The sequence below is a fragment of the Motacilla alba genome, chromosome 1 (assembly GCF_015832195.1).
Source record: "Motacilla alba alba isolate MOTALB_02 chromosome 1, Motacilla_alba_V1.0_pri, whole genome shotgun sequence".
NCBI lineage: Eukaryota > Metazoa > Chordata > Aves > Passeriformes > Motacillidae > Motacilla > Motacilla alba.
Window position 1 is genome coordinate 89,704,929 of NC_052016.1, and position 21,323 is coordinate 89,726,251.

General features: G+C 37.4%; 1 protein-coding gene across 2 annotated transcripts; it reads right to left on the reverse strand.

Annotated features, from left to right (window-relative positions):
- Window positions 1-400: 400 nt before the first annotated feature.
- On the reverse strand, window positions 401-20,820 carry XG (Xg glycoprotein (Xg blood group)). 2 transcript variants are annotated; one of them, XM_038140116.1, is made up of 9 exons: window positions 20,204-20,820; window positions 10,475-10,516; window positions 10,086-10,142; window positions 6,460-6,495; window positions 4,454-4,519; window positions 3,518-3,565; window positions 2,901-2,939; window positions 2,458-2,577; window positions 401-2,256 (listed from the first exon to the last, which is right to left on the reverse strand). In XM_038140116.1, the coding sequence occupies exons 1-9, from the start codon at window positions 20,262-20,264 to the stop codon at window positions 2,240-2,242; spliced, it is 486 nt and encodes a 161-aa protein (XP_037996044.1). In that variant the 5' UTR covers window positions 20,265-20,820; the 3' UTR covers window positions 401-2,239. The 2 variants fall into 2 exon arrangements, with proteins under 2 accessions (XP_037996044.1, XP_037996054.1); XM_038140126.1 differs by lacking the exon at window positions 6,460-6,495.
- Window positions 20,821-21,323: the final 503 nt, after the last annotated feature.

Below are 21,323 nucleotides of genomic sequence, written 5' to 3' on the forward strand. Positions count from 1 at the left end.
CACCTAGAAGTGCATCTGCACACTGGTATATTGATATATTGGTATATGCTGACAAATTAGATCAAAGAACTTCAGAGGGTCAAACACTTGGGTAGTCAGGGTTTATCCATTCAGATTCGTGGGTTTTGCCCAAATCCTCCATAATAAATCTGGTTTTGGGCTATTAATATCAACATAAGTATATAAATTATTTTGAAAATATTATGAACAATTTAAAATAAATTTTCATAGTATAGCTACACTAAAAATGTTGCACATAGATACTTCTCTAGACACTTAGTAAAAATAAAAAAAAGAGAGAGAAAAAAAGAATAGGTAGTTAAGTTGTTTTTATTTTTTTTCTTGTAATTTTTCTTTAGTTTCAAGCATTTCCTTTTCTCTAGTGGGACATAGTTGAACTTGTATACAGAATTTATCAATCCTCATATGTCTCAAAAAATAGCAAACAAAAAATAAAACCTGTGTCATCTTAGATAAAACACAGTAGGTGTTTATTGAAAATTTTGAAGAGAAAGAAGCAAAATATATATTTTCATGGTTGAACAAACAACAAGTTGTAACACCAAAAAAACCCTTGTCATTTCATTAAACAAATCTCTATGTCTTTCTGACAAAATATACATCAATCTTTTTTAACTGTTAACATGGAAAATTAATATTCAAGAAGAAATATTAAGTGTCCTTGAAAACCATATTAAAAATATTTTCTCATTTATAAGTTGAAAGTAATAGTCACAGAGGTGTTCATTTGTTTGTATGTTGTCAAGATGTTTCTATGTTTAAACTGATGTACATTATAATTTTTTTCTGGATAAAAAAAAAAAAGTGGTAGTCTAAGCAAGCAACTGATATATATCCATTTAAAATATAATTCAAATAAATAGTATTTTATTATATGAAAAATAACTTTTTTAGTGTATGTCTTCCTTTCAATGATGTAATAAGCACAAAATCATATTCACCTCCATATATGTGGAATTGAAGTAACAAAAACCATGCTTTGCATATGAAATGAAGATAAAACCACACCAATTTCCTTATTCTTTAAATGTCAGTTAAAATGTCTCTATTGCAGAATTATGTCAGTAAACTGCTACTTTTGCCAACTTTCATCTGTATTTCATTCACTTGCTGTTTTTTTGATCCAGTTAGATAAATTAGGGCAGAGGGACAGGAAAAGTGTCAATTTTCATTATAGGTTTGTCTACATGAGGACACTGTTAGCACAGCAAGCTCGATCAGGAATAAGGGAAAGAAGTGAAACAGGCTAGCTAGAAAAACTATGTCAACCACACCTCCACATAGTATGAAGTTGAAAAGTCTTTGTGACTTAGATTTTAAAGATTGAAGCATCCCAAACTCATTCTCAATGAATCAGAAAAATCTTTGTACCCATTTTCCCTTTTCAGAGGTTATGAATAATAAGTTTTTTTAAAAAAAAGTCTTCCTAGATTAGTGCCTTCAAAGGTTCCTAGAGTCAGGCCTAAGTTTTCAAGAAGAGAAATGAAACTTATGTAAAATTCTAGTTCCTGAGCAGACCTAAACACCAGTTCAGTAATTAATCAATAAAATAAATAAATAAATAAAATTAGCATGTGTTCCTCTCTGTTTTATTTTAAACAGTGGTTTGTCAATATACATAACCTTTTCAATATATTATAAAATTAATAATGAATTTTCTAGCTAGAGTTCCTTTCACTTTGCTAAAATTCAGACATAAACGCAAAGTAAAGGCATTAAAATTTTTAATCCTTTAGACAACAACAAATATTCTTTAAACATGGTAAACATTGCAGAAATATACTGGAGAAAACCAACAGGTATGAAAGAAAATGGCAAACTCCTTATTCCTATTCTATCAGAAGGACTGAGGTTTTTTGGCTGATTTTGAAAACAGAAAAAAATTATTTGGTGACTCAAATCCTCACGAACACAAATCCTTTTTTGGCTTTTAGCTTATATCAAACTTGATTTCTTTGTTGTTTATGATAACTTCTGAGTCAAAATCTTTATGAATGCAGGTCAGAGAGTGCAATACAATCCCTGGATGTCTTAAACATCCAGGATTTTGATGACATAAAGCTTGAGGTGCAAAAGTGACATCAGGTTAGAGAGAGCAGGATTGCAATGGCTCAAGAAAACATTTGTTAGAGGAAGATTTTCTTCTGTCAGAATGGCAGTGTAGAATGCCACCAACCAAAGGAGCCTGTGATCAGTCAGCAACTCTTCTTTCAGTGCTTTACACTGCAGCCCCACCTGAAAAATGAAAATTGAACATTCAGTATTTCCACTGTGGGTGTTCTTTGCCAGCTTTTCTGAGGCTGATCTGGGCCATCCTGGCTGGTTTCCACACAGAGAGCCACAGCTGCCAGGCACCTCTGTGCTGGCAGAGACAATTGTTTGTCAAGTTCCCATCAACTTCAGCACTAAATCAGTGGAAAACTGTTTGGGCCTTACCACGTGGTTTGAAACAAAGTTTCTTATTCTTGTAAGCGGTGTAGGCTGCTATGGATCCAACAATCAGTATCACAAAAGCAGAAATTACAGGAGATGTAACTCCAGCAATTAAACCCGAATCTGTGGAAAAAGAAAGAGAAGGTTTTGTTTTGTTTTTTCGGGTTTTTTTTTGTTTGTTTTTTTTTTTTTTCAGAGGCACTTAAATGGTTTGTCTGAAATATATTGTCTACTAAAGAGTGCCTTTACCAAATTATGAAAATAGTTTGGTGAAACTATAGAATTAAGCAGATGAATACAAAAAATTGTGTTATATTACAGCTGATGTGAAAATTATATTTGAAACCCTAATTTATTACATCTGCTACTTTGTAAGGTTATCATTGTTTTAGTATTTCATAGAAATCAGAAATCACTTGCAGAGTAATGTAAATTATTTACTATACCTGTGTTCCCTCCATGATTGAAATGATGCTCCTCTTCTCCTGGAACAGAGGGTGAAGCTTCATCAAAGAAATGTTTGTCATCCTGTTTTGAGAACTAAGCCTTTACTCAGCACAGTGTGACGTACAAAGGGCAAAAGGGGTGGCCCAGCAAGAGAGAGCTCACCCTCTTGAAACTTCCTCTTTGGGGAAGAATGTTATTATCTAATAGAAGGAGCATATGTAACAGGCTACATTAAGCTGATTTCACAGGGAGGCCAGTATACTCTATCTCTTCTCTACTGACAGACAATCAGATAATTTATCAGTAGTTTACATCAAGATCTTAGTCTTGGTCCATCTATTTCAGCATGCCCCTTGCTTTTGGACTTTCCTTGCTGAATTCAAAGGGATAAAACCTGCAGGCTTCTGACATCTAAAATAAGTATTGGAATATATTTCAAGTTCTAGCTTCAGACTCAAACCCATGGTTTTTTTATGAAGGATAACTAACCTAAATGAAAACAGTGGAGTCTGGTCCTATACCTTCAGAGACAAACAGATTACCACAAAAACAAAACCAACCAGCTCCAATTTACAGGTGTTAGGAACACGTTGCAAGGGAAACAGGCAAATGTTACCTGGTGGTAAAGGCTTTCCATCAAGCAGATCTGAGTCATGAAAACCTCCTGCAAGATAAAGATTCCAGCTGCAAAATTATATACTATGATAACCCCTTCAGCTCCCTTTTGTAGTGTCCTAGGGAGAGGTGAGGGACCTTTGAAATCCCAGCCACGACATGGTGGATGGGTCACACGTCTTACACTGAACAGTCACCTACCAAAATTCACCTGAAAGCTGAAGTACTGACATGGTTGGTGTATATGTATTCTGTGTCTGTTTTGGGCACTTGTGGGATATGTGGGCTTGGGCTCCCAGTAACACAAATCCTTATATAATAGGGACAGCTTGAGTCCCAGTGATCCCTGAAGCAGAGAGTCAGTGGGTCCTTTCCAGGGAAGACTCCAGAAGGACCTGTCCACGGCTCACCCCTACAGGCATACCTAAAGTAAGTACAGGTACAGGGTGAAAGCCAGAATAGATATGCCACATTTACTTTATTTAAGCAAGTGTCTGGAACCAAACTAAAAAGCAATACAGGCTGCCCAGCCCCGTCTGCTGTATGCCCCAGGGCCATCTCAGATGCACATCTCAAATTGATTTGAGCACAGGTTTGTCCCTGCCCTGTGGCTAGATGCCAAATTTGAGCCTTTGCATAGTTCAATGTATACACGCCCAAAATTAAAATGAAAACACGAACAAGATTAAATGTTAGTCTCGTGCCACTTAAGATGCAGTGTCTCACACTTTGAACAAACAGAGAAACTTTATGGTACCAACACTAACATTCAGAAAAAAGCTTTCTCACCTCTGGGTCAGAAACAGTGACTACAAAAGGAAGACATGGGAAAAGGATGATAAATGCTATTATTAGAGTAATAAGAGTTTAAAGTATTCAAAATGTCTGCTCTGAACAGCTGATAGTACCACATTTTCTTGTGAGCAAGTAGTCTTACCAGAATTACCATAACTTCCTGGGCGCGGTGGAAGAGGTGGGTATAAAGGTTTTCTTGAGATGTCACCTATTGATAATTAATATTGTTAGATAAGATAATTGAACAGGCAAAACTGGGAACTTTAAATAAAAGCATTTTATACCTATTTCTAATTTGTCCTCCCATGAATTAATAAAAGGACCTTTTCAGGAGTTAAGAAGATTTAAGCACTATATCAACAAATAGCTAGCTATAAAAACTGACTTGGAAGTGAATAGGGAATATTTTCAAAAGAATAGAAGAATTCACAAAAAACATTGAGGGAAAATATTTTATGTATATCTGGCAAGTGCTAATATTGATTAAAGCTGACAGCTGGGCGGCACAATGTGTCAGTCATTTTGGGTGTCAGTGGTGCAGTTATTCAGAGCCAACAGAGAAGCTGGTGTTCTAGGCTGGGCAGGAGGAAACAGTTTATCTCATTGCCATCAGCAGGTTTTAATAAGGCCTGCAGATTAGTTTCATCTAACAGATGCTGAATTTAGCTAATGCATAATGAATTTTCTGCTCTTGAACAGTGCAAAATGATTTCAGACTTCAGCTTTGCTGTTGTTTAGAACTTTGTGCTAGCATTTAGCCTTAATTTTTTGCCAAAGGATTAGAAAGAGATGCATTGGATAGAGCAGTATATCTGATCATTAAAAGCAGTTTCCAAACAGCATATAAAATGCTAAAGAGTTCACTCAGGTCAAAGCCTGCCAAATTTAATATCTAGGGTTGCTGCTCTGTGTGTATAGAGTCAGTTTTCTCTTGCCACCCTTTACTCAACCAATTCAACCAGGTATTCAACTGTTCTTAAAAATGTCAGACAGTGCATTTTTCTCTGCATAAATCAAAATTAGGTCACAGAAATAAATAGCAATTTCCCTCCCCCTCTTTAAATCATTTAACCTATCCTCTCAGAATAGTACTCAATAAAAGCTTGTAGGAATGGAAGAATTATTACAGGGAGGAATAAATGAAATTATAAACATGGGAATTATTAACAAAATTAGATCCATCTTTGTTAAATGTGGACGAATATATCATTCACACAAAGGCATGAAGTGCCACCAGGGAAGTTAGAAATGGAAAAAAACCCACCAATAAAAAAAAGTGTCATTCTCTAAGACTGAAACATGAGCAAACCAGACCACTGCAGCTGATTCAGAGGTTCTGTGCAAGTTTTCTTTTGTGTGGCTGTGGTTAAATTTTAGGCTTTGATTGAATACTAATTGCATTTTGGGTAACTGCAGTATTCAAGAACCTTTCTAGAGTACTTTACGTCCTTGGTATATCTCTAAACACACTAAATAAAATTTGGTGTACAAATTCCCGGCCTCAAGGATTTCATATGTCTGCACAGCTCAGTACAGTTCTGTGAATACTTCCAAGGTCAGGTCTGGGTGTTATGAGAATATCTGGAAGTTAACAGCATGTTACAACAGATTGACAGCTTCAAGCTTAAGCTGTATTCACCAGTGCTCATCTCTGAAACATTCCTTCCTGAATTTCTAATTTGCCATCAGCAGAGCTACAAGAAGCTCAAACCTCCTCATCCAGTGTTACCTCTGATTCCTAATCTTAGGCAGGCTCATTTTTGGTAGCTGGAGAAACTACAGCCATCACCTTCTCCAAGCTTCTGTCAGAGGACTCCACCCTGAGCCATCACAGCTGAATGGGTGACATTTGCTCTCCCCAGCCACTCCTGGGGTGCTCTGCCATGGTACAGCAAGCCCCAGCTAACTTCAGTTCATGCAAGGCAGGGCAGCTGGAAGCTCTCAAAGGTCGCTGGTGACCAGGTGCTGTCCCCACTCTGCAGGATGGCTTCAGACAGAAGGGCTGCATGTACATGAGTTGTAATAACTCTCATGTCCACAGTACCTCCTGCAGTACTGAAATATCTTTTTACAAATTAGGCAGAGTTCAGGAAAAGACTATGAAAGAAAAAAGTCCCCTTGTATTCAAGGAAACAAGGGAGTACTCACCCCCACCAAGAGCATCTCCTAAATGTAGATCATTGTCTAAAAATGAATAGGAGGAAGATGTAGAAAAGTGAGTTACACACAATTCTTGAGAGAAATGAAATGTTGTTTTCATTAGAACATGTACAACTGAATGTCTGACAAGCACCTTTTTCAAGTCAGTGCCACGAATTCGAATAACTTGAAAACTCTTATAAACACTAACATTTTCCCACACACTAATTGACAAATAGCACAGTATTTTCTACTCAAAATACAAAGGTTTTCTTCCTGATTTAAATGATGTCAAAATAAATGTTACAGTTGAATCAAAATCAATACTTCTTTAATATACCTGCAAGTACAAAAATAAAATTAGCTGCTATGTTATAATATGTAACTGTACTCATTTTTAAAATATACTTAATTATTAACTGTTATGTCTGTGGTTAAAATTTATATATGTATGCTTGGCTTAAGTGTAATTTATTGAACTAGGAAAACTGAATATCCATTTCAAGAGCAAATACTAGGGAGAAATAAACCTACCTGGGGAGATATTGAATCAAATATCTATGTAAGAGTCAGGATGACCCCTTGCTTCAGGCAATCATATGCCCCTTTCTGAGGTTGGGAGACAGTCTGTTTTTATTTGCTTGAGCTATGAAGGTTTTTAGATAGAATTGAACATCCATATGTGAAAGTTTCCCAGTAAATCACCAGGCTGTGACCATTGCCCAGCACCATACACATGTCTGGCTGTACCTGGGACAGAATCTTTCCATGCAATAAACAATTTGTCCATAAGCTGTAGATGCATAAAGAGGAGCTCTGTTTCTAGCATGCAGGTGTGGATATGAGTGTGTGGGTGGTATTTTAAGGTGTGTATGGAATGATGGTGAGTTCTGAAAGAAATACATTAGATCGATGTTTTAACTCCAAGAATCCCTTTCTTGATGATTGCATGTGTGGAGTGGTACAGTGAATCAGCAGAAAAGGGATAGCAAACCTATCTAAATTTTGGTAACAGTGCTTGTTGCCACAGACAATTAGGTAGAATCTCAATTAAACAAATATTTTTTTTCATTATAGATGTGTCAGAATTCCTGAAACACAGGAAAATCACCATGCAGAAATCTGTTTTCTGTTCTTTATACATAGGAGGAGTGGGAAGCTGCTTTTGCACACTATCTAGTCTTATTTGTGTAACATCTCAGAAATGCTTTGATGTCACCAGGAAATCGGGCAGGAAAATAAACAAATTCATAATACATGACTTGGTTTGTTCTTGTCAGGTTTAGGTCCTCCCTGTGTCTGCCCAGCAGAGAGTTGCATTTCAAAAATACCTTTACCTGTCAAATGTTAACACTGTAAGAAGCAATAAATTGAAAACTGAATTCAATTTATTATTGACATGAAGAATTCAGGTAAAATACAAGTTCTGCTCTGGAGGGTTCATGTAGAGATTTGTTGCAGAAATGCTCAGGTTGATATGAATGAAATAAAAATGGAAATGCCTGTGTGTGTCGGGACCAGAAAAAACAGCAAAATGTTAAAATTACAGACTAAAGGTCACTGTTCCCAGCAGTAAAACTGAGGAATGTGTTGTTTCTGTCAAAACCAGCAGGCCTATCCTCTGATGACAGCACAGATGACTTGTCAGCAGAGGAAAAGCAGAAAGGCATTCAAACACCAAAGGTTGCAACATATCACTACTTCTCTGGTCATCTACCCAGAAAATAACTCTGTGCACAGAGCCTGTGAACTCCAAACAAGTGAGAAAAAATATAGTGGGCAGCAACCTGACCAAGGGTTCAGAGACCCTGGAGTGAGAAATATTATGAGGCAAAAGACCTCTCTATAATACCTGATTACTCCTAAAGGATATAAAAGATCTGTGGATTCTACTTGTCATTTCTGATCAAGAAGAAGCACAGAGACAGGATAAGAGCTCAGTAGCTGGCAAGCTTTGTCTCATGTTGCACGCAATGCTCACCAGACCACCTAAGCACACACATCTTGGTGCTCATGAGCAGGTAGGTGTGAGGGTATGGCTAAATTAAACAGAATGCAGGAAAAACTGGGAGTGGGTAAACACCAATTTACGTTGAGATTTTGTAAATAAACATTACCTTCTATTAACTTTTGTGGTGAATTTTGCTACACTAGGGAGGTGCCTACAGGAGAGCTTCAACTCAGGCAGAGGTGCATGGGATGCCCAGAGGACACTGCCTGTAACTGGCCTCAGCTGAACAAAAATCTCAGTGAGACTCACTTCTGAAGGAGACATAGAAGAAATCCTGAAGTTAAGATGAGGCATTTAAGCAGATGCTAGAACATACTTTTGTACCATCTTCCTGCACTTTCCAAATCCAATAGTTGATTTGTAACACTGTGGTCTTGGGTTTTCTAATAAATTTAATTGCTTTTTTAAACTTTTTGCAGTCATCTGTAGTGCTGAAGGAGACTCTGAAATAGTTTGGAAAATGTGAAGTTCTTCAGGCCCGAAAGTTAGTGAAGTGGATTTGGTTAGGGCAGATATTTATCTGATGTTCATATCTCTAACAGATTTATGAGTCCCTAAAAATAAAAATTCCTTTCACCTGACTGAGGCAGATACCTTTAAACATGACCAAGGATAAAGTATATTAGGGCACAATTGAAATAACTTGATATGTTTACATTAGGATGGGAACAAATCCACATTTAGTGCAATATTTTAAAATAGACAGACACTTCTAATCTAGGCCAGACACATTTTTTTTGCCAAATGAAGTGGGAAGGAAGAATGCAGCCATTAAAGTGTACAATAGCTACCACTTCCACAAAATACTGGCCCTGTTTGTTCAAAGAGGGAGCCAGAGAATTGTGTGGAAAATGTAACTACTTTCATGTACCTAAAATCATATTTCAAAGTTTGTCCAGAAAAAGACCTGAAGTTGATGGGGTTTTTTTTTATCCAGCATTTTCCAAGCATTTTGCTTGACAGACGGTAAGTTATTCCAGTGCAGTTTAAGTGAAAAAAAAATCTATGTTGTCACAAATTGTTCCATCATAAATGCAATTTTGTTCTTGTTTGGATTTTGGATTTTTTCAATGTTAAGAAGTGTTCATTGGAATTCGTTGTTAGGCATTCTCAGGACTACAGCTCCACTCTTCAGAGTCTTTTTTTCCTTTCTGACACAGGTGGTTGCAGCAATCAATACTAGATAATATGAAATAAATACATGAGAAGAAAGAATAGCCCCAACTTCATTCTGATTATTTTCCAACTCTGTTATCAAGTGTCATGAATAAATATACAAAAAATAAAGATAACGGGGGAAAAAGGTAGAGAAACAGCCAATTTTAGCAACAGCTACTCATTGTTATACTCCTCAGGGGGTTAAGAACAAACTAGAAAAGTGTGAAGAAGGTCTTCAGAAAATAAAATACTATCACTGGCCAGCCACGCTCGATTGCCTCACCGGAAGCAGTAAAGACACATAATTGGTAATTGTCAAAAGAGCACTTATTTTACTTTAAAAAGACAGCTGTTAATCACACAATATCTCAGCTGAAGCACAGCAGCAATTATGATAAAGAGCCTCATGTGAAAGTTTCCTATATATATACAAAATCAGTTTTATCACCCATTATTTATTACTCACTGAACACAGGTCTTGTTGGTCTTCTGATCACTGTAGGTCTCCTGGTAATGATGTCATCTGTTGAACACAATGACATGCCAATAAACATTAACAGCTTCCACTTAACAAAAGCAGGTATGTGCAAATGTAGAGAGCTGCTTTCAATAAATCTTTATGTATCACAGCAGAAGCCAAAAATGAAGGAATATGTTTCCAAATTTAGTTTTTTGTTTGTTTGTTTTAAAGAAGATTTTCATTTCGTGATCGAAACATTGAAATCTAGCATTCTTCAGTTCTGTGTATCTTTAACAGTAGTAGCCACTTCATATTCCATTCCTCAAGGAAAAAGACTTAAGATTTACTATTAGATGTAAATGCCATAGTAAAATAAGGATAGAAAATTTACATACCAGGGTGATCAAGGGCATCAGCTAAATCAAAATCATCTTGACCTAGAAGCAATGTGACAGAAGACATGACGTCAGCAGGCAGGTTTCTACGACCTCCAGACATGAGGGCTCAGAGCAGAAGCAGAACACCAGTAAGAGGCAAAAGAATGGCCCATCCAAACAGCAGCAGGCACAGAACAAGCCGTCAGCTGTCATCCCTGCACAGCACAGTCCTGAATGACTGTGAGAGATGGGCTTATTTAATCCAAGGAAGTTATTTGTTCAGGTAGGCCAGAGAGAAGCTGCTCTCTCGTGTTATCATATTCAACTGCTGTACAAACAGCCCTTTGAAGAACACAGGTTGCCAGCTATAGGGCACAGGACTATTGCCAGGAGACAGCTGAAAGTAGCATTCAGCATAGTGCTTGTGAACCAAAATCTTGAGGTGAGAATTTTTAATATCTTCATTATTATTTTACTGGCTCAGCTTAGCAAGCAGCTTTACTGTAAAGCTTGCCTTGTAATCACTTGCAACACAAATCAACTTTATTTTTTTAATTCTTACTGTAACATGGGCCATAAGTAAAATATATTAAGATGTGTTTATCTAATTTAATTTCCTCTGTAAATGAAAAAAGCTGAAAAGGGGAAAAAATATTCTTCCTGCTCTCTGTTAGGTGACAACAATATCTTTGAATGTCACAGCAGAGTAATTAGCATTTGTACTGTTGAAGTTAGTAGGCAAAGAAAACTGAAAAATATTTTAAATGTATAAACTGAAATAGATGACTTTGAACTGAAAACCCACAATTATCCATGTGAGTTTTACTTTCAACTCTACAATCTGCCACTTTCCTTGTAATATACAGGCTTCATGAAACACTTGTTTGGTGAACATGTATCACTGGTTTTCATCCAGGGTGGTGCATCATCCTTGTGTTTGCATTCCAAACATAAGATCAACCTACACAAACCCACAAAAAGTCATGACATGCTATGACTTCCCTAAACAGAAATGCATTACTGTGCTCTATCAAGTAAGCCTCAAGCTGCGCCTGATCTGCATACATTTATTATCCCTTCTAAAAGGCTTAATACCTAGCTGTTCATTAAGGAGTTTTTCTTGGCAAGTCTTGAACACTTCACAGCAAGAAAGGCATCACTGTTCAAGTGAAGAAGCTGAGGAACAGAGAGAGGCTGCCAGAGGTTTGTCAGCACAGCAGTGCTCAGGGTTCAGCTCAGCTCCTTCATCTTGACAGGTCCTGTACATCTTCATGGTATTCCTCTCATTAATCACTGTTCCTGAATAATAGCTCTTGCCTGTGTCAAAGAGCTTCCAGAAAGATTAATTATCAGTGGTGAAACACTGTGTGATCCTCAAATAACAGTCAGCGCAGGAATATAAAGTAGAAATGTTTTGATTCCCACGAGGATTTTAATGTAAGTCTGTGGACTTAATTACAGATGGGGTCTGATGGAAGAGATAAAACAAGGCTGGAATGCAAAGAAGGAATAGCTTCTAAAGCAAAACTGTCCCAATAAAATATTAAGAGGAATATGTTTTATAAGTAAAACCAGGTAACCATAAGATTTTCCAAGTAATGTTAGCAGAGTGGTAGGTTATCTCTTTGTTATTTGATTTGTTCTTAGAGTGTTGACTCATTTGGCCACCTCCTCTGCCCTGGCCCCTCAGCCAACATTACCAAGTTTGGTAACTTTTGGATTGGGCCTTCAGATGTATAATATTCATGGAATCATAGAACCACAGAATGGTTTGTGTTGGAAAGGACCTTAAAGACCATCTATTTCCCACTCTCACTGCCATGGGCAGGGACACCTTCCACCAGACCAGATTGTTCACTGACATATTCAACCCTGAACACTTCCAAAGATGGGGTATCCACAACTTCTCTGGACAACATGTTCCAGTACTCACCACACTCAAAGTAAAAAAAAAGTCTTCCTTATATCTAATTTAAAACTACTCTCTTGCAATTTAGTGCCATTATTAAAGCCATAATCTACGACTCTGACAGGTTTTTAAATATGAATCCATCAAATACATAAATCTATAAAATAAACAAGTTGCTTCATCAGAAGATATTTTCTGTTTGAGCCCTGAGTGAACCCCCAGCACTTACTGGCCTCGAGCTTCTGCTCATGGGCTGTCACCCCAGCCATGGGACCCTTTGATCTTGATGCAGACACGCTATGCACAGGCAGATATCCTGGCATTGCCTTGACTTATATGGTCAAATTATATTTTTCTGAAGCATTTCTTCAGTGTCAGCAGTACAAGCAACATAAGCTTGACAGTCCTTTGATTTTGACCTCTGGCAAAATCCTCATTTTTGACCAGCATCCTGAGTATTGGAGGAGGCTGTCTGACCTGAACCCCATTGCCTCAGGATACCACAATCAATGGCTAAAACCTTTTTCTTGTTGGAGTGAGTTATCAGGAATAATTATGTAACCATAATCAGAATAGGAGTCAGGAGAAATAATTTTGTAATACCAAAGAGCTGCTGGCCAAACCAGCTTCTTTGTTACAGGTCATGACAAGCAGAACTAATATGGAAAGCAACTACCGAGGTCCTAGTACTGTAAAGAGAATGTGACAAAATCATTTTGTGAAGGAAGTCTGTGGAAAACTTTCAGGTAGAATATTTCTTTGAAGTCAGGGAAAAAACTAAGATAGAAGGTGAAATCTAATCCGATTATGAAATTCAAGCACAATGATCCAGATACTTTCAATTGCATGAGAACTAAAGCAAAACAACAGACTGAAACATTTACTGACACCTGCCCTTCTTCTGGACAATACCAACATTTCCCTCTCCTATTGTTATGTCTCTTATGGAAAAGGTGTGAGAAGGCAAAAAGTGCTGTTTTGAGACTTCAAGTGAGAAACAGAAGAAAGCTACAGAAATTCTAAGAAGAGAAAAAAGAAGACTGAAAATCTCCTTCAAAAATTATTATGTAAGATTATATATTTTATATTATTATATAAGATTGATTTAAAAAAATAAAATATTTCTGATGATAAACCAAGCAATAAAAAGAAAAGGACATCAACACAGAACGACTGCCTGAGAGTAAGACAGGAGTCCACAGTGAAATCTCTTTGACTATGTAAACATAAACCTTGGCAGATGGGCAGTTTGTATGAGGACATCTGTGCAGCATGGTAAATTATACTGCAATAAACCTAAAGACTGCTTGGACTTCAATGCCAGCCTCCTCTGATAATAACATCAAATGAACACAAGGAGTAAGATTCTGTGGAGCAAAATTTCAAATGCTGATTACCATTCCTGAGACTGCACCTAGACATTTTTAAGAATCTAATTTAAGGAGGATAGTTGGTTAAAAAGATGAACAGCTCAGACTTTATACACACCATGGTCAGTATAAAAACAAAACCACATTAGAGTCTCAGAAAATATTTAGCTCAATAGGAGCTGCAGTCACTTCAGAGAACTCTGAATATAAATGACAAAAGAAATAAATTAGTGAAGCTCTCCACAGAAAAAAACAGACCGAAATAAATTAATTTTCCACATATATTTTTGGTTTTTGATCAGCTTCCATAATAGAAAGAGTTGGAAATATACTGATGATAATGAGAATGAAAGAAATTTTAGTGGGGCAGAAAGAGCTTTGTTCCACTGTTTGTTTTTTTTTTAATTGGTTGAGGGTTTTGTGCTTGTTGCTGTTGGCTTTGTTGTTTGTTTTAATCTGGATAAAGTTGTGAAGAGCTTTAGCTGTGCAGGTGGTATTATCTCAGAGTTATCTCTGCTATTACTACTTTTTGGCTAGTATGCCACTTCTTGGCATTACTTCTAACCTTTTTTCTGGGAGTGTCCCTGTTTTGACAAAGAACTAAAATGACTGTAATAATGTTTTTTGTGGGTGATACTCAATGACTCAGAGAATTTGAGAAAATGCTTGCAAACTCATGTCCTCAGGCACATCTGCATTTAGTGTTCACAAATTTTGAATATTAGTTTTCTGAAAATGTGACCCAAATATCCAGTCACTAAAATACAGACAGTAGCATCTTGTCCATGGTTCAATTTATTATCTAAATGTTGAATGTATCCACCACCCTTTAACCATGTATCTGTTTGATCAAAAGGATCTGATGTCCTACAGCTTTCGAGTTGAATTTATGAGGAGCAAGGCTGGATTCTGCAGGTGAGTGTTACCAGTTTGTCATGACAACAACAGTCAAGTTTTCTGACCAAAAGCTACCATGACATCTCTCTGCAATTTTCAATCTCCAATTGAACACAGCTTGTGGCCCTTAAAATGACACAGATTTTAATAAGGCAGAAATTAATATTTCTAAGTGAAGATCAGGTTATGTGAGAAATGAAATTAACTTCTCAGGCTTTTAATATGCATAGTCGAGTATTAAAAAGGAAGCTAAAATCCATGAGAAAATGTGTTTGAATGTGTCTGTACATGTTTCTGGACACACAACTAAAATGCATTTATGTGCATTGTGTTACATTATAAATTTTTTCATTAAGATGATTAAATTAATTCGTTTTTGGTGCATTGCGAGTAGTCGTATGTTTGGGATGAGTTTACGTGTGTGACAAATAAATTAGAAGCAACTAACTTCTAATTCTGAGCAAGACAGGCAGAATAAGTTGATTTTACAGTATTTAAAGACTTGTACAAGTATGATTTCTTCAGTGTAATTAAATAGGAATTGTTCTGTGAATACAATGTGCTTAAAACTTTATGAAGCTGGAAGAGACTGAGAAAGAAGTCTGTGACTTAAAAAAGAGAACAAAAATTTTATAAAAGGGAACAACATATTACCAAAATCACTTATGAGACTAATTTTATGGGTTTTTTCTAGCTGAAATTGTAAGTAATTCTTTGCACAGACCATTTCTGATTATAATACAATCAAGAAATCTGTATACTCCATAATGAAAAAATAATATGTATTTTCCCATGCATGGGATTTGGAACATACCCATGTACTGGTCCAACTTTGTTCAGGAAGCAATTATGTTTGTTTAAAGGAAATTACTCATTTCTGGGAGAACACAAAGGTTTACGTCCCAGAGTGGACACTCCGGACAAAATCTCTTTGAGTAGGTACTATTTCTTTCATGTAATAGCCCCATGATCCATATTTCCTGATGATGTTACTGTAGCTTGTTTTTCCTTCAAGGACCTTTAGTTTCATAAACAACGATTGCCATTACAACCCCTTGATGCTGGGGTGGAAAATTAGTATGCTTTAAAATCTATAATTAAGATCCAAGGTCCAGCATATAGACCACAACATGTGGACCTGATTATTGGCTTCATATTTCTTGCTAGGCCATTTCTGGTTTTAGTTTAAATGCAAGGGAAATGAAAAGCACTCTTTTGCTTATTCATACAAGAACACATTTAAATAATTACCAGCAACTAAGATGCACTAATAAAGTAGGAGTGGCAGTTCTGCTTCAGCTCTGTGCAAAATCGTCTCACCAAACACAAACAAAAACCTTTTAGTTCTATGATATTTGTCTTTCTGTTCAAAGGTAACTGATGTTTTTTATGATCTGATATGCCCTGCATACATAAAATAAAACAGATATAATTCTCTGTATTTTGCTAGAGAGTGAGTCCAGAAGAAGATGGTGTGTACTGTAAAACTGCAGGCAGAGCAAATGAATTGGGGTCTTCCATGAAGGAACAGCACACATGTTCCTGTGCACCTTACTCAGATTTTCAGCTTTGTGTCCTGAGGCAGAAGAGCTTAGCCCATGGTGTGGGCTCTTCATCCAAATCTTCTCTCTGTCACTAAAGGTTCATGAAGCCACCAGCCCTTTTCAGCCATTTGGTCTGAGAGTCTCAGGCTTCATGTTGGTCACATTACATGAGAACTGTACTCAAGCAAGAGACCTGTATGAGTATTCCTACTGAAATCCTTAGTGTGGCACAGACAACAGCTGTGTTGGGCTCTTGGAATGACCACTTGCTGCCTAAGCACCAGCTGGCTAATCTCTACTTTCTCTAGTGAGTAGTTTGGAGACAACAGAGAGAACTTAATGTAATATAGGTGGTCAGAGGGATGCCAGGCTTTGCTGTTTCTCTTGCTCACAGAATGTGTTTTAATGTTCCTCTTCCCAATAGCCCCTGGCTCCTTCACCACTAGTGTAATTAGACCGGGGATGTAAGGACGGACTTTAACTTGTCTGCTAACTTAGTGCCTACTTGCTTAATGCCTTTGCATTCACTTTTTTTTTTTCTGTAGCATTGTTGCCCTTTGAAAATATATTGCTGTGATTTAACTTTTGCATGAATTCTTCACAAATTAAAAATCTATTGATAACAGGCAATGCTTATTCAGTGGAAGTGTGACTGTTATATTTTCATAACCCATCCAGGCCCATTCTTTCAGCTGGGATGGTGTGTTTGCCTTCAGAAGATATTGTACTACGGGTCAGATTTAAGTATTTTTAGTGTTTACCCATAACGTTTATAGATGTCAGCCTGTGGAAAAGAAGGAAGACTCTAATCAAAACAAATTGAATCTCTCTCCTCCTACTATGAGGCAAAATGCCACAAAAAAGTCTATTTTTATTGATTTCTAATCTTGAAAGAATTCTGGCATTTATTTGTTTTTTATTACCCTCATTGGGATGGAAAGGGTTTGAGAACTGATGGTGCAAATAAGTCAATAATACATACTCAGGCAGGTTGGTGACTGCTGCCAGGCTTGCAACATGGCAGCAATGTTTGAAAAGTGAACCTGAGAAGCTGAGTAACTGCACCAGTTGTTTTCTCTTCCCAGGCTTTGATGTTGCAACAGTTCTGCCTTGGTTAGTGTTTCAACCAGCTCAGGTATGCGGGTTTTTCAAACTGCAGTTACACCCTTAGCTGATAACACTGATGTGCCTGTGGATAATCGCAGCTCAGGTCTTGGGGGTGAAATAGTTTTGGAAGCCAGCAGAAGAGAATTTGTTGTCTGCTGAATCTGTAAGTGCTTCAGCACATCCACAGGGACCTCACACAGAACAGTGAGGACTGCAGATACATGGAACAGCATCCGGAAAAACAGCACTGTATTTGTAATCTCTCCCATTCGGTCTTTTAACTCCAGTGAAAACTACATTATTCATAGAAATAAATCACATAGCGTCTCAAAGTCAAACAAGTCTACAATTTTCTCCCCATAAAGGGTACAGCTGATTAACTGAGACTACAAATGATTTTGAGTCAAAAGCTTTGTAAGCCTTAGCTGAACAGAGGTGCGTGGTTTAGTGACTAGCAACAAATGCTGTTCCCTTTACCTGTGTAGCATTCAATACGTGATGGAGTAAATGTAAACCATCTCAGACATATCAGTCTTTGCACTGTCTTTGTTACTGGCTAAATGTGATCCATCAGTCAGCCTTAAAGACAATAGATATATAGATTATATCTACACTGGGAGCCTGAGGAGCATTCCAAGTAGTCTGGTCTGAGTGAGAGTCTCAGTTGCCTTCCAGGTCCATAAGGGGAGAGCCCCCAGGTTGCACAGCTTCCCCACTGCAGGTGTGCACACTGGTTTGTGGCCCAGGTGGGACCTATATTTCAAACAGTGGCATGATCTCAGTGACAGGGGAGCAACCTGAGTTGTGTCTGAGCCCTTAAATGGGCAGTGAAGACACAGCCAAACCTGAATTACCAGAGATCAGCCAAGCTGCAGGAACTCAATGAGGGATGTTACCATGAAATTCAGTGGAATAAGCTTCTGTGAAGTTTATTTCATTTGGATTGGGTTAAAAACTTCACAATTAGTTGTTGAAGCTCAAATCCATAGGAGTCTTCATGTAACCTACCTCAGTCTGGAAATTCCAAAAGCTAGAGCATAGCTAAAAATGGAATACTGCAGTGAGCATATATGTTTCTGAACTGTATCAGATTTCACTTTCCTTGTGCAATATGGTTCTTGGGTCTGTTATGCTTCTGTCAAGATGTGTCCATCAAGGTAGTCCAGCTGACTAACTCAAGATAATTGGACATAAAGGAAATGCTGTATGGGAAGAGGAATGATGTCATCTGGTCTGGCTGTGGTGGTCCAGTAGTTTATAGATGCTATCACAGAGGATTACAATTTAGAAAATAATTAGGTTGCCTATAAAAGGGTGAATCATGCCATAGACATTCCCTTTCATAAGTACTTAGACCAGCTTTTTTACCAATATGACCAAGCATTTCTCATATCATGTCTTAATTGGCACTGAAAGGAGGTTCTTGTAAATATTCCTTGAAACATGGTGAATACTTTGGTGATAAAATTCAGTGGCTGTTGCCACAGACTTGAAATAATTAAGTTTGCTTAATTAAAGTGGATTAAATAGTTTCCAGAGTCATAAGACTGTGCCCAAAGCCCACAGCAACTTTCAGCAATGACTTCTCCCCCAAAGCAGGGCCTGAACTGGCTCTAAATTAACGCATGTATAAATGAAGAATGATTAGGCTGACTACCCTTGTAATTAAAATAGTAGTGTATATGCAAATTGGCTTGCTCATGCTCAGATTGTCTGAACAGAACTATTCAACATATGACAGCTACAGAACAAGAAAGTCTACATGCCAAGAGGTGAGAGACTGCATGAATAAATCACTGCTCACAACACAACATGCAGGCCAGCACAGTCCTACTGCTCTGCTCTTTCTATGCCCTGCTAATTGATGAAGACCTCTAAATAATTCCTCATTTGTTAAAATCAAACCACTGAACTAAGTTAGGACAAGGTGTTTTTCACTGCCCATCACTGCAAGATCTTCTAGGGAATTCATTTAAATCAGGGGTGGTGAGAGGATCAGCACGAGCTGCTATTTTGGAACTAGTGATTAATGATTGATTTCTTCCTGCAGCCAACACTGTACAAAAAGTTTCTGCAATATTGGTAATATAAAAAAGAAAAGATGACACCACATGGCAGATGCACACAAAGATAATTCTATTTGGTTTTACCTCAACAAAAGTTTTAAAGAGTATTTTGCTGAAAGAAGTTACGTTTGAATATAGTAAAATGACTCAGTATGAAAAGGCTACATTTTCCCTATAGCTATTGATTCACCAAAAATATATACAAAATTTATTCAATTCTTAATTAGTCCTGCATGAAAAAAGTATGCTTGTGTATGGAATACATTTACTAAGGTAAATGAACTATTAGTTTATAATTATTAAAGCACATGCACCTATATAAATGCATGAACACCTTTAAACTGAATAGGAATTTGTTTTTACAGTAAAACTGATGGGTTTCAAAATACCAATAACCAAGCAAAGCTTTAAAACATGAAGTCATTATTTGACTAAGGATGTCTTTGGTAACTCTAAGTTCCCCTGGAAGCTCTCATTTTACAGCTTCCATTTAAAAAAGTTTATATTCAAGCCTAAGCTTGTGAATCATTTTTGGGAAGCAACACTAGCAAGAAAATAAGAAATGATAATAAACAAACTTCAACTAGCACAGCTATTATGAATAATCATCCAGGAGACATGTATCTCTTTAGAAACTGGTGAAGTACATGTAAACACTTTTGAATGCCTCTCATGAAAGAGTAGCTCAAAAAAAAAAAAAAAAAAAAACAAAAAAACAAGCATGCATTTCCCAATAAACAAGCATCCCTTTTAAGGGTTGGGAGCTTAGTTTTTTAGGTCTGGGTTTTTGAGTTTTTTGGGTTTTTTTTTTAATAATCTAGCCTTTGAAATAAGCCAAGGTAAAGGTCACTTACCTCTTACATGAACTAGAAGGAAGCCAAGGCACAAAATAAAAATACTTCTGAATTTCTCCATGCTCTTCTATGCCGTGCCTTGATTGCACCAGGCGTTTTTTTCCAAGTAGTGATGGTAGATGTTGCAACTGCAGTGCCAAGGTTTGAGGGAGACACTTGGATTCAGCTGCTCTGTCCAAAAAGGTTTCTCACCACCACACCCAAGCTCTGCAAGAGAGAGAGAAACCTTCTTGCTTACAAGACAAGTAACGAAAACAGGCAACCCCGCTAGAACCAAGCTGTGAGCAGCACATTAGGTGCCACATGTGCTCCAAGAAACTTATTTATTGTCCAGGCAGGAAGCACAGAGAGCTGGGGAAGCAGTGGCAGCACCCAATGAGGAAGGTGCCTGAACACTCTGGATCCACCTCCTTCCCAGAGGGGAAAGCCAACCTGTTTGACATCCTCGCCTTCCAAGTAGGGCGTGGTGCTGTGGGAGCTCAGGTAGCTTGTAAGAGGAGACTGTCTTTCTCTGAAGCATGCTTGAAAGAATCACTCAGACATACTCTGTCCTCAAAGCAGCATTTTCCTGCTTGTTTTTTGGCTCAGCAATAACAGCTGATAAAAGCAATACTGTCAACTTAACCCTTCACTCAGGCCACCAAATAAAGGAAGTGGATGGAGATTAGGAATCCACTTTGCAGCAACTTGTAATTGGCTATAGAGGGATGACAAAAAACCTAGTTTTATAAATTTAAAATGTGATGTTGCACTACTGAACTGAAGCATGCTCCGCTCTTCAGTAGATGCTTATCTTCAGAGGTAAACATTGCCCATCATGACTGTTCCTATTGATTTAGTTTTTTGGATTTTTTTAAAATACAAATATCCATGTATATCCTTCATGGGGAGAGATGTCAGATAGTGCTGACTGTGATGGTACAAAGCTTTGAAAAATGAAAAAAATCATGCATCTATCTGTATATGCACTTACTTTTAAATTATTGATGTGATTTAAATCCGGTTTTGTCGTAGCATCATAGCTATCTCATGCATCTCTCTAGCAAACACATGTACCTACAGCCTTGTCCTTTGAACTGGATTGCAGCCATCAGCCTGGTGCCCAGCACCAGCAGCGTGA

What these genes read in the sequence shown, in the direction of transcription:
- XG (XM_038140116.1), bottom strand. Translation starts at nt 20,264, where the DNA reads ATGGAGAAATTCAGAAGTATTTTTATTTTGTGCCTTGGCTTCCTTCTA. An exon ending in AGGAGATGCTCTTGGTGGGG is followed by an intron (nt 4,520 to 6,459) that starts GTGAGTACTCCC and finishes AATTATCAATAG; the next exon opens with GTGACATCTCAAGAAAACCT. An exon ending in AGGAAGTTATGGTAATTCTG is followed by an intron (nt 3,566 to 4,453) that starts GTAAGACTACTT and finishes TTTATCTTGCAG; the next exon opens with GAGGTTTTCATGACTCAGAT.